Raw genomic sequence first — 13973 nt, 5'->3', positions numbered from 1 at the left:
ATGGCTTCTTCAACAGTAAGTTTTGATGAGCGATCATACTTTTCAACTTCTTTTAGTGCTTTATAAAACTCCTGTTGGAATTTTTCTATTTGGACATTTACTGGTTCTGTAACGCTTATGCGACTTCGCTTTCCTTTAGCAGCTTCCATTTTGTCTAAGAAGGAATCAAAGTCTAATTCTTCATTTGAAGAAGATGATCCTGAGTTATCACTATTGCTTAAAAGAACTTCATCCTGTGGAGGTATTTCAGGTCCTAATCCTTTCATGCGAACTGCTACATCATAGAGGGCCTTTTTCCCAGTAGCAGTCTGTTCACTGTTCAACAAAAGTCAGCTCATTGGGTCGACATAAATAGCCGCTAACAAGATTTCATTTTCCAGCAAAAGACTCTCTCTTTTTATCATTGAAGATGCAATGCCCTTAGCTATTAACCCTCCATTTTTGTTCAGGCGATATAACAGGCTCTTCCATTCCAAGAGGAATTTACCCGGGGTTAGATCGTCACATTGCAACCTTTTGGTGACAGTGAAGGGGTGAGAAAGAAGGTTCTCCAGCTCTTTTGTTTGTGTCCACTGGCTTTCTGTTAATGCAAGGTTTTCATTGTCCATTTCTTCTATAAAGTCTTTAAGTTCAAGCAAACGCTTCACCATTAAATAAGTGCTTCCTCAGCGAGTTGGTTGATCCAAAATGGCTCCTTTTCCTGCACGTCTTTTCAAAATTGCATCTGTTTTAGGTGCCCTGGCTGCAACAGTTACTTGCCGTAATTTGCCAGTTAGTGTAGCTGCATGGCGATCTTTTAATCCATCTCTTATGGCAAGTTGCAGTGTATGAACAGTACATCGCATATGATGAATAGTAGCAAGCTTCAATGCTTCTTCAACAAAGTTGTCTAAAAAAATGTCAGCATTCTCTTTAGTTTCTAAACTTTCTCCAATACTTGCAGAGCTGCCTTCCTCTAACTCTAATATCTGTTTGTTACCTTCTTCATCTGCGTTCATCTTCTCAATTGTGCTCAACATGTTAGAAGCGTTATCTGTCACAACACATAAAATCTGTTCCTTTTTAATTTCAAAATCTTCTAGAACACCGTCCACTAACTTCTGAAGGTAATCACTGGTGTGATGTGCCTGAGTGTCCTTTAATCCGAGGGTCCGTGTTATTGTTTTGTTATTTTCATCCACAAATCTAACATTAATAGCGAAATAATTGACTCTGTGACGTGTGCATGCATCCATTTTAAGGAAGACAAAACGCCCTTTCAGAACTTTCTGTAGTTCTTCCTTTTTACATTTGGCCTCCTCAATTATAAGTTTCCTTATACTTTCTCTTTCCAGAGAAACACCAAGTTTTTTTGCCATTTCTCCATTTAGGCCTAAAAAGGCTGTATGTGAAAAGAAGGATAGTGGTACACTATTCTTTACTACCATTTCAATAATGTGGTGTTTGAATTTTCTGGTGTCATCCTTATGGTAACTTTGTCAGATATAAAGAATTTTTTTTACTTGTGATTGTTCTCCAGAAGATTTCTGAACGTTTTTTGTCACAGAAGTAGATGCAATGTTTTCATCGCTATCTTTCTCATTCACGGCTTCTAACACTTTGGGGTGAAAACGCTGTAAGTGTCTTTTCAAATTTGATGCTCTTGTAGGTGCATTTTTATCAGGCCCACTGAAACTGCTAATTTTTGCATCACATTGTTTTTCACCATCATCTTTTCTAATACATTGGCACACGTAATGTTTTCCATCATTTGAAAATGCAAAGTGCTTATAAACAGTAGACTTTGTCGTGTTTGGTGTTGGTAGTTTTTTTGCCATTTTTTAGGATGCCTCTTTTTCTAAAATATAAAATATGTTATACTAACTGGCATATAATTAGATTTTTAATATCAACATACACAGTCTTGTAAGTTGTACATACATGGCTTTATACAAACAAATAAGCTATATATCCCAGAACTAAACCTAGACATGATTTGTCCTATACAGAAAAACATGCACAGACATGTACTGTACACACACACACAACACAGAGCCTACATTTTAGTACTCAGAGCATATAATCAATCTGTACTATACATAAACATTCATACATTCCTGCACCACACTTACAAACCTAGGATAGACAGTTTCTTCCAGAAATTTGTACACATGTCTTCCTCATACAGACAAGCAGGGACAGCTATGCAATTTCTTCCAGAACCATATACACATGTCTTCCCCCATACAGACAAGCAGGCATGCAGGTTTTAAAATAAATATAAACACTTACAGTTGAATCCAAGAAGCTGTTCCACCAAGTTCTTCTAAGCTCTTCTAGCAGAGAGGTAGTTGGGCAGAAGCTGCTGCCTTCTCCTTTTTGTGTGCTGATCTGCTGCTGAAGATAGGGCAGTGGGAGGATCCAGGAAGGGGCATTTATTATAAAACATGATTTCCCTAGTAGAATCCCATAGTCATGTTTAAAGTTTAAGCTAACAATCGGAGTTTACAAGTTTTTATAGCCTTAGCTGAATGACAACAGTTTTTCCAATGGTTTACAGCTTCAGTCTTGAACTATTGACCTTCCATTCCCTTCACTTATACAAGTCTCTCTAGTCCTGCAAAAAACATATTTACTTAATCCCTTATCAGTGAGAGGCTAGGTTACCAATGGGCGCTGCGTTCCCTGTAACAGCAGAACACAACACTATGGAAAGTATAAGTATTGCCGCTCCTAATTGTGCGTTGCGTGTCATATAGTGAAGCACATGAAAAGCATGCTTCTTCACGGTCACTTAACATGTTCGCTTTTCGGTTACGTGAGGCACTGCATGCATTGGTCTTTATTCTTACGGTAGAGAAGTCATTAATTATAACTTTTTGTGAATTGGGACATTTAAACTTGCTTTTTTTTTAATTCCAATCTAAATTTAGTAGGAGTCGGAGTCGGTGCATTGTTTGGCGACTCCGACTCTGACTCCAGGTACCCAAAATTTCCTCCGACTCCGACTCCTCGACTCCGACTCCGACTCCATAGCCCTGCTTATAACAATGCTGTGCATCAGAGTACTGGGTTTACCCCATTCAAAGTGGCTACTGGGCGGGATTTTGTGGCTATCCCAGAACTCCCCCAGGAATCCACTCAAGTGGCCTCAGTAGATGAATGGATCAGACAAATGACAGATACTTGGCTGGTAATTAAAGCAGCATTGCAAGATGCGAGGGAGGATTACAAAAAACACGCAGATAGCAAGCAGTCCCTTGAAAAGGAATAGAAAGTGGGAGACGAAGTGTATTTATCAACTAAGTACCTCAGAAGACTACAACCATGGAAGAAATTGGGACCCAAGTTTGTGGGACTTTTTACAATAGAGACTAATTAACCCTGTTACAGTTCAACTATAGTTGCCTAAGAATCTTAAGAGGATTCACCCAGTATTCCATTCCTCTTAAAACCTTACAAAGAATCACCAGAGTGGCATGTTACACAACCACCACAAGACCCTGTAATGATTGAGGGTGAGCAGCACTTTGAAGTAAAAGAGATTTTAGATGCCAGAAAACACAGAGAAGTACAATTCATCATTCAATGGAGGCATTTTCCCAAGTCGCAATGTGAGTGGGTAGTGAAAAAACGTGTGGGCACCACAGTTGATTAAGGACTTCTACAAGAAGTACCCTGACAAGCCAAAATAATGAATTCATGTTGTAAAAATGAACATATGTTTTACTACCCTATCTAATTCCTGTACAGGTCTCCTTCCATAAAGTCCGAAACTGTTTTTTTTTTTTTTCCCCAGAGGGGTGGCATGTCAGAATCCTCACAATCAGTCACTTGCACTGCTAGTTCACTTGCTTCGTTTCTGCCATTACAGTGAAAAGGAGGAAGGGAGGGAAGGTTGGAAGGTTAACCATTAGGCACAGATGGACTATTATCTGGCTCTCAGGAATGCCCAAGGTCGTACCAACCTGAGAACCGGAGACAATCTTCGACACGCGCAAGAGAGATTCAGAGACAGAAGGGGGGGGGGTGAAATGGGGGTAAGGTAAAACTAAGTTTTGGTGTGCGCAGGACTCAGTTCCAGCTATGCTTCTAGAACTGTTCACTACTTTCCAATAAATGAACTTTCCTTTGAACCTGCATTTGTTTCAAAGAGAGTTGCTTTCACTGGGAACTGAGTCTTACAGTCTCATTCACTCTTACCATACATCTTGATGTCATCCATGTAGTGGAGGTGGCTGATGGTGATTCCACTCCTGAACTTGTACCTGTATCCAGTCCTCGTAATTGTCTGGCTGAGGGGGTTTAAGCCTATGCAGAACAGCAGGAGGGATTGTGCATCACCTTGGCCACACTTGATGGCCACTTGTGCGAGCTATCTTGAGTTGACTTCCAGTGTTGTGTTCCACAGTCCTACTGAGTTCTTGAGGAAGCTCCTTAGTGTCCTGTTGACTTTGTATAGCACCAGACATTCACAGATCCATGTGTGTGGCATTGAGTCATAGGCTTTCCTGTAGTCAATCCAGGCTGTGATCAAATTGTGCTCAAGGTCTGTCTAGACTTTGAGTCTTGGGCAACTCCTCTGTTTATGAGCAATTGGTGTTTTGAGCCTCTGGTGTTGTTCCCATTGCCTTTCTGAGCTGTATTCATATACTGGCCCATATGGTCCTATAGTTGGCAGCTATGCTGCCTGATAGGACTTTCCATGTTGTGGAGAGACAGGTTATTGGCCGATAGTTGGATGGTGCTGTTCCCTTGTGGGGGTCTTTCACGAGCAGCACTGTCCTTCCTTGTACTAGCCAGTCTGGGTGGGAGCCTGCTGCTAGCAGCTGGTTCATTTGTGCTGCTAGCCGTTCATGTACTGGTATTAGTTTCTTTAGTCAATAGGTGTGATTCTTGTGTGGGCCGGGTGCTCTCCAGCTCTTTATGTTCTTGGCCCTCTGTTAGATGTCTGCTACTGTGATGGTGACTGGTTCCTGTTCTGAGAGATTGCTCTGGTCTGCTTTCAGGTCCTGTAGCCACTTTGCACTGGTGTTATGTGTTTTCTCTTTCTCTCCTATGTTCTTCCAGTACTGTTCAGATTCTGCTATGGTGGCTGTGCTATAATTGTGTTATTGCACTGTAGTTAAGAGTACACCTTCGATGGTTCTTTGGAGAACAGGGCAATTATCTTCTTGGCCTCTGCTTCTCTAGTGCATCTCCTTAGTCTGGCAGCCACTGCTGTGAGCTTTTGTTTAGCAGCCTCTAGGGCTTCAGATGGAGTCAGGCCCTTGTATTTTTTCAGTAGCTGAGTCTTATCCTTAATCTCCACAGCATTTTCTAGTTCTACTATCTCACTAATGTCTCTCCAAGTTGCCTTAATCTTAGCCTCCAACCTCATTTTCCAGGAGAGGTATATACTGCTGTTCTTCTTGATTGTGTAGCTAAACTTCTCTGGGATTACAGTGGCTGTAGCGTATACCAGTTCACTAGCTTGAGTTATGGTGGTAGTATGGATTGTCGTGAGGGCTGTATTGGTATCTTCTAGCATGCTATATAGTCTTTTTATATAGTCTATATAGTCTTTTTATATAGAATTGTTATCAGCTAATTTTAGTATGGATATTTATATTTTTATTGTTTTTACTGTTTTGGATTTTAATTGTGAGCTGCCCAGAGTCACCCTCTGAGGGAAATGGGTGGCAAATAAATACATACATACATACATACATACAATGCAATGGTACTTCTCCACTGAGCCTTGGTAATCGGTCTTGAGGGTTGATTGTAGCTAGTTTATCCATGATCTTATGCTCAGCAGCTGTGCTCTGTAATGGAGGCGGTGGCAGTGACGTTCCAGCTTCAGGTATTGGCTGCACATCCAATTGTTCTTCTGGGTCTTCTTGAACCTGGGAAGTAATGTGTAGTTGGTTTATCTCAAGTTGTGAGAGCAGCTTCCTCTTCACTGCATTGAAGTGCTGGGTAACTAGTTATTTCTCAGTGTAGATGTAGGTCTTCTGTCCATCCATAGTTCCCTCATTTTTAGAGGGAGGGCAAGAGCTAGTTGGTCTCTCTCTCAGCCAGGAAAATGGGGTACCTGTGCAGTGATGACTCTTGCTGCTATCCTGCATTAAGGGTGGCTGACCCTGGAAAAGCAACCCACCAGGCATGTGAAAAATGCAGGGGACGCTGCGCATGGACAGCAACCTATAAGGAGACCATGGGCCAGGGATAAGATGAAATTGATTATGGTTGGCCTCAGGTGCTTAATTTTTTTTTTTTTTTAATTTTGTGGTTATTTTAAACCTGATGTTAGCTACCCAAATTGGCAGCCATATAAATGGGTGAAAGAAAGAAAGACCTGTGGCCCGCCACCCAAAATCATTCAGTCTTTGGTCTCAAAAAGAAATACCATATCCACCCACCCTTTGGTTACTAAGGTCTTTTCCTCCTCCCTCCAGACTCTGCGGAGCATCTCCTTGTTTTCCCCTTTGGCTGTGCCCCCTTTCTTTCCTCTAATAAAGAAACACATCTCTATGCTTCGCCCTGAACAGTCCTCCCAACTGCCAAGTTATTGGGCCAAGAAAGAGGGAGAGAGGGCCTGCCATCTGCTAACAGACATGGTGTAGAGAGTGAGGAAGATGACCTTGACAGAAATATGAAGGAACCTTTACCTAGGCAAAATGGGCTGAAACTTTTTTATTTATTTATCTCCAGAGAAATCAGATAACATTCAGAAGCAGTTCTGGCAGATGCCTTCCTAATTCACTGAAGTGTAAGAAGGAGAAGGTCCAGCACAATCAGACTGGCAAGGCTCTGATTGTCAAGGCCAATCTCAGTCAAAGTAGTTTTAACCTGTGGAGTTGATTTTCTGGTCTGGTCTACCTAGTGGGGCTAACACATGGTCTCCGGCCCCTAGGTGGAAGAAGGTTGCCAACCCTGACCTAAAGTGCTACACTGCAGCATCCAGCCAATATAGTGGTTTTTTCAACAGGCCTGGGAATCCCCTGTAACAGGGAGCCCACATGTTGGTGGTATCATGTTTAAGATTCTGATACATTCTGTCTTGTGATCTTGTTTCTGTTTAATTGTTTTAATGGTTTTTGAAGAATGTTTTAATTGTTTTTATTATACGCCATCCAGAGTCATATCTGTGAGATGGGTGGCCATATAAATTTGATAGATAGATAGATAGATAGATAGATAGATAGATAGATAGATAGATAGATAGATAGATAGATAGATAGATAAATAGAATTGTGTTAATCTTGGCCAAATGAGGGTTGGTTCTGCTGTTCCTACTCCTGGACTGTAACCAGGTTTAACTTAGCAATACAAACACTGTATGTTAACCACAACACTTAAGCATAATGAGAAGCAGGTGAATAGAAGGCATGGTTCCTTGGAATTAGTTGGGAGAATAACTGTAGGCTGTACTTTGTACCTTAAAAGAGCCTGAAAGCCAAATCCTACAGTTTATTTTATAAACAGGCTTGATCACTGGTGAAGTCAGCTCTGCGTCTTTCATTGAAAATGTCTCTTTTTCAACACTCTCCAAGTTTAACCTTGAAGTAAGTTCTGTTTTATGGCCTTCTACTCCAACTGGAGCAAGGTAACAGTCAGTTTCTGCAGGATCCCTGCAGAGTTCCTAGAGGGTTCATAGCTGCCTGTATAGGACAGTTTCATAAAGATTATACTTGGAGATCCAGGGAGTAACAAAACTTATCTAAGCTTGAATAAAATAAGGGCAAGAATGATGGGCCTCTCTATGCTAGTTAGTGGGAGAAAAAAAAGAGAACTCCCCTCTGGCTACTGGAGGCTTGGCCTTTCAACCCTGTTCCAATGTGGTGGGAGGCCTTGGGGTCTTTTGTAAACCAAGAGCAGCAGCCCTAAGTCTCTCTTTCCTGTTTCAGCTAGTGAGCATTGGATCATCCTATAATTATGGGAATGAAGACCAGGCGGAATTCCTCTGCGTTGTCTCCAAGGAGCTGCACAACACGCCCTATGGCACAGCCAGTGAGCCCAGCGAAAAAGCAAAGGTAAGTCATCTTAAGTAGAGAAGAAAAGTGCACCAAACCCCAGGGCTGTATTTCAACGCTAATAAAACTCCTTGTAAGAAAGCAGCCTTGCCTCTGCCCACATTTGGTGTCCTTGCTCTCCCCATTCCATTTTCAGACAGTTGCCATCCACTCAGATCTTCCATGTCCAGTCACATTTTGACTTGAGATGTGGGGCTTTGGGCTGTTTTGAGTGGAAAATTATGTTTTGGAAATGAATCAGCATTCATTTAAGTAATCCCCCATTCATCCCACCACAAAAGAATTCTGTTTGTACCCTATTACAGTGTCTGTTCCTTTGCACCTGCCATAGCTTACTTCTCCTGTGGGTGAGCTAAGCGCTGTGTGAAGCAGGAGGCACTAAATGCTTGGTTAATGAGCAAAATTTCAACTTCTGGACAATGCTATTTGCATTTAAGTCCAAACTGACCTAAAGGAGAATGGAAGAATCTTCAAAAGATTAATGAACATCTGGCCGTAGCACATAGCCAAATGCACAGGGAAAAGTATTTCAACTGGCCTTCACTTCTGCCCAAGGGTTGTGGTTGAACCAGAGACTTCATCAGGAATGCCAACCACTCTAGCTAAGGGAGGGAGTGGCTAATGGCTCTCCATCCCTCAAGCAACAGAGCAAAGATGCAGATGCGTGGGATAAGAATTTAAGGTATTTTAAGACTGCAGACTAGATTTTAAGGGTATTCTTTGCTTCCTTTGTATTACCATGACATCCACAGTTTTACTTTTTTATGTTAATATAAAATGGCTAAGCTGCCTTCTAATTCTCACAAAGAAACGTTAATAAAAAGAGAGTGAGGGTGAGAAGTAGAGAAGGGAGAAAAATGAATTTATATGAGCATTTTAGAATCAAACTATAAAAAGCACTCCAGGGAAAAATAAAAAGCTATCTCATTGCACCAGGAGGTCACGCAGTTCTGGTCCTTAAAATATGTGATTGGAAAGTGTGGAGTTTTGCAGTGCCTCTAAGTTCTGGTGGCCATAATATGTCACTTCTCTGCTGGCTTTTCTATGGCTGTGTCAGAGGTATTGTGAGATTAACTAGTTTAACTACTTGATTTCTCAGATTGTGATTGCTTCTGAAATCAACTCTTCACAGTCAAGATACTGGCAGGATTTTGGGGTATTTTTATCTAGCTCCTTCAGCGCTTGCTTGCTGACCCAGGAGCCAGCAAGGCATCTCCAGATTCAATTCATGGAATCAATTAACCAGTTGTTCAAGGAAGTGTTGTATTATTTGCCATTATTCTCCATGTTTTGCTATCTTTGAGGATCTATAGAAGAAGCTTAACTCAACTTGAACTTCTTTTGAACTGTAGCTCATGAAAGCTTTTGACTTTTAATAAAATTTGTTAGCTTGAAAAGATGCTACCAGATTCCTCCTGATTTTTAGCTTTCCTCCTATAATGTCATATTAAGTGTGAAGGTAGTGGTGAGCGCTGAACTTTACCTGCTGCTTTTTCTTCCCTCTCAGTGTTGCCTCTTGTTTTTGTATTTGTACATCCCTTAATTCCTAATACTAGGTAAAAGTGAATTGAGATATCATTATTCCAATTTTGTGTTGTCCTACATTTCTCTTGCAGTTGGCCTTTTTTAGAACAGATGTGACACATGTTACACTCCTGCCAACCTATCCTCATGCAACAAATACAGTCAGGTCCAGAAATATTGGGACATCGACACAATTCTAACATCTTTGGCTCTATACACCACCACAATGGATTTGGAATGAAACAAACACAATGTGCCTTAACTGCAGACTGTCAGCTTTAATTTGAGGGTATGTACATCCAACTCAGGTGAACGGTGTAGGAATTACAACAGTTTGCATATGTGCCTCCCGCTTGTTAAGGGACCAAAAGTAATGGGACAATTGGCTTCTCAGCTGTTCCATGGCCAGGTGTGTGATATTCCCTCAGTACCCCAATTACAATGTGCAGATACAAGGCCCAGAGTTCATTTCAAGTGTGCTATTTGCATTTGGAATCTGTTGCTGTCAACTCTCAAGATGAGATCCAAAGAGCTGTCACTATCAGTGAAACAAGCCATCATTAGGCTGAAGAAACAAAACAAACCCATCAGAGAGATAGCAAGAACATTAGGCGTGGCCAAAACAACTGTTTGGAACATTCTCAGAAAGAAGGAACGCACCGGTGAGCTCAGCAACACCAAAAGACCTGGGAGACAATGGAAAACAACTGTGGTGGATGACCGAAGAATCTTTTCCCTGGGGAAGAAAACACCCTTCACAACAGTTGGCCAGATCAAGAACACTCTCCAGGAGGTAGGTGTATGTGTGTCAAAGTCAACAATCAAAAGAAGACTTCACCAGAGTGAATACAGAGGGTTCACCACAAGATGTAAGCCATTGGTGAGCCTCAAAAACAGGAAGGCCAGATTAGAGTTTGCCAAACGACATCTAAAAAAGCCATCACAGTTCTGGAACAACATCCTATGGACAGATGAGACCAAGATCAACTTGTACCAGAGTGATGGGAAGAGAAGAGTATGGAGAAGGAAAGGAACTGCTCATGATCCTAAGCATACCACCTCATCAGTGAAGCATGGTGGTGGTAGTGTCATGGCTTGGGCATGTATGGCTGCCAATGGAACTGGTTCTCTTGTATTTATTGATGATGTGACTGCTGACAAAAGCAGCAGGATGAATTCTGCAGTGTTTCGGGCAATATTATCTGCTCACATTCAGCCAAATGCTACAGAACTCATTGGACGCCGCTTCACAGTACAGATGGACAATGACCCAAAGCATACTGCAAAAGCAACCAAAGAGTTTTTGAAGGGACAGAAGTGGAATGTTATGCAATGGCCAAGTCGGTCACCTGACCTGAATCCCATTGAGCATGCATTTCACTTGCTGAAGACAAAACTGAAGGGGAAATGCCCCAAGAACAAGCAGGAACTGAAGACAGTTGCAGTAGAGGCCTGGCAGAGCATCACCAAGGATGAAACCCAGCGTCTGGTGATGTCTATGCGTTCCAGGCTTCAGGCTGTGATTGACTGCAACGGATTTGCAACCAAGTATTAAAAAGGGAAAGTTTGGTTTATGATTATTATTCTGTCCCATTACTTTTGGTCCCTTAACAAGTGGGAGGCACATATGCAAACTGTTGTAATTCCTACACCGTTCACTTGAGTTGGATGTACATACCCTCAAATTAAAGCTGACAGTCTGCAGTTAAGGCACATTGTGTTTGTTTCATTCCAAATCCATTGTGGTGGTGTATAGAGCCAAAGATGTTAGAATTGTGTCGATGTCCCAATATTTCTGGACCTGACTGTATGCTTGGGCTGTCTAATAGAACAGACCAGTGGTTCCAAAATCAAATTAAATATTGTTTTTTTTAGTGTATCTGTGAAAGGGAATTTCACATAAAACTCATCTGGTTGTCCAGAGAATCACCTAATAAGAGATGCTAGGAGCTTGCTAGAGTGGCTCTGTAAATATTATAGTGGAATAAACACACGGGCCAATGATTCATTGTGCTCAGACTGACAGGGCAAATCTTTTCTGTGCAGGGTTTCTCTGAAGCTTGCCCTCCAGTATGGCTGATCGTCAGACTGCTCTGATGTAAAGGCCCCACGGATCATTAAAAGAAGCTTTGTACAGAGCAGTGTCATTTAAACCTCTCAAAATGAGGGAGTGAGAATGTCAGAGCAAACCTGTACCAATTTATAGGAAAGCCATTATCAATTATTTCACTTTTTTGGTATTGTTTCAGTATAAAAACTAGTGATTTACATGATGTTTCCTCTTGTTCCCACTAATTTTTCTCTGTATGATTCAACAGATACTCAGTATGAAATGCATAAAGATGACTAAGCTCCATTTTAGCAGACATAAAAATATTCTGAAATGAAAGACTTTATTGTGGTCATTAACCAGCACAAAGGGAATCAATATGTAAATATCCAAAGTGGAATTAACAATATCAGAATAGTTCGGAGAAATACATACAAAGAATTTTGACTAAAAACAATATTAAAAAAACAGAATGCTAAGATACTTGCTCTGGCTACACGTGTGCAATAAAAGAGAAAAGGGGTTAAGATTAATAATTATAGTAGTATAAGCTTTAAAACAGTAGCATAAAACTATTCTATAAATTTGGCAAAGGTTATCATGCATAATTATTCAAAGTTTCCTTATTTTCCAAATTGTCAGGCAGGCACTGTTTAAACATCTCCAGCAAAGGAGAATCCACTACTCCCTGAGGCAGTCTGTTCCATTGTTGAACAGCTATAACAGGAAGGAAATCCTGAAGTCCCACCAAAATCTATTTCCTTGTAATTTAAACCTATTGTTTGTTGTCCTGTCTTCTGGACCAACTCTGAACAATTCTGCCTCATCTCCTACATGACAGACCTTTTGAAACCTGAAGAGATCTATCACCTTTCCCTGCAGTCTTTTCTTTTCCAGGCTAACTATATCTAATGTCTTCAATTGTTCCTCATTCCTTTTGGGCTTCTCATTAAATATGTTTGCTCTTCTCTAGACACACTGTGGTTGTCCTCCCTGAAATGCAGTTCCTAGAACTGGATGCAATATTCTAGGTACAGTCAGACCAATACAGATTAAAGATGAAAGAGGAGTTTGTCTTCTCTTGATCTTTACTTCTGTTGATGCAGTTCATGACTAATTAATATTATTTTGTAGTAGCATCACATTGTTTGCTCATGTTCAGCTTGTGATCCACCACCCCAGAACCTTTTTGTTTACGTGGTCCCCCCATTTTATACTCATGCCTTTGATTATTTTTACACAAATGTCAGACTTCACGTTTGTCTCTGTTGAAATTAATATTTATTTATATTTTATTTATATTTCAAATTTAGACACCACCCATCTCATGAGGAAGTGACTTGGTTTACAATAACTGTACATCTCCATCCCAGGTGATTTGAGTAAAATAAATATTAGTTCAAATACAATAAAAACAGTATAAAAATACAATAAAACCAAATACATACATAAATAATATCTTCCAAGATACTGGTGATCGAAAAGATATTAACATATCGGAGCATCTTCAAGGTGCTAGCCGCCCCCAGGGTTGGTTGCCCCTTTTCCTGCCCCATGCAAGTTGTCAGAGCCAGGTCTTGACTGTTTTCTGGAAGGTCAAGAGAGTAGGGGCCTGCCTCACCTCTGGGGGAAGGGTGTTCCATAGGGTGGGGGCCATGGCAGAGAAGGCTCTCCTTCTGGGCCCCGCCAATTGACATTCTTTCATCGACAGGGTCCGCAGCATACCTTCTCTGTTTGACCAGGTGGGATGGGTCGATATAATGAGGGTGAGACGGTCCCTCAGGTAACCCGGTCCCATGCCATGTAGGACTTTAAAGATGATAACCAACACCTTGAATTGGACCCAGAAGCAAACTGGGACCCAATGCAGCTCGCACAGCAAAGGTGTAACGTGCCATCTTTGGGGCACCCAAAATTGCCTGCACGGTTGCATTTTGAACCAGCTGTAGCTTCCAGATATTCTTCAAGGGTAGCCCCATGTAGAGCGTATTGCAATAGTCTATACGCAAGATGACTAGGGCATGAGTGATTGACTGGAGGGCCTCCCGATCCAGGAAAAGGCGTAACTGGTGCACAACACGTAGTTGAGCAAAGGGCCTCCTGGCCACAACTGCCACTTGCTCTTCATGAGTCCAGGAGGACCCCCAGATTATGCACCAGGTCTGTCTGGAGTAGTGCCACCCCATCCAGAACCAAAGATGGTAAACGTCTGGATACAGAGGAGCCCCCAACCCACAGCCACTCCGTCTTACCAGGGTTCAGCTGAAGCCTGTTGTTCCCCATCCAGACCCCCACAGCCTCCAGGCACCGCGAAAGGGTAGTCACGGCATCACTCAAATCACCTGGGATAGAGGTGTTCAGTACTGTGCAAACGTTTTAGGCTGGTGTGAAAAAATGCTGTA

The 13973-nt window shown here is 41.6% G+C and overlaps 1 protein-coding gene across 6 annotated transcripts in view; it reads left to right on the top strand.

Moving 5' to 3' along the window:
- Positions 1-13973, top strand: part of LOC103067645 (BTB/POZ domain-containing protein KCTD5) — a 54593-nt gene that overhangs the window by 26406 nt on the left and 14214 nt on the right. For 3 of the 6 annotated variants that reach the window (XR_015798110.1, XR_015798108.1, XM_088151863.1), the window contains exon 5: positions 7872-7997. Coding sequence is in view for 3 of the 6 variants with exons in the window: in XM_088151863.1 (XP_088007989.1) it covers positions 7872-7997 (126 nt within the window). In the remaining 3 variants the exon portion in view is untranslated. The other 3 variants (XR_015798111.1, XM_088151859.1, XM_088151849.1) reach the window with 3 other exon arrangements.

Source organism: Python bivittatus, unplaced genomic scaffold, assembly GCF_059951505.1.
Source record: "Python bivittatus isolate LINGU-HERP-01145 unplaced genomic scaffold, Pbiv_v1 ctg000030_np1212, whole genome shotgun sequence".
Lineage (NCBI taxonomy): Eukaryota > Metazoa > Chordata > Lepidosauria > Squamata > Pythonidae > Python > Python bivittatus.
The sequence above is the reverse complement of the archived record's forward strand: the minus strand, read 5'-3'. Positions and strand labels throughout refer to the sequence as shown.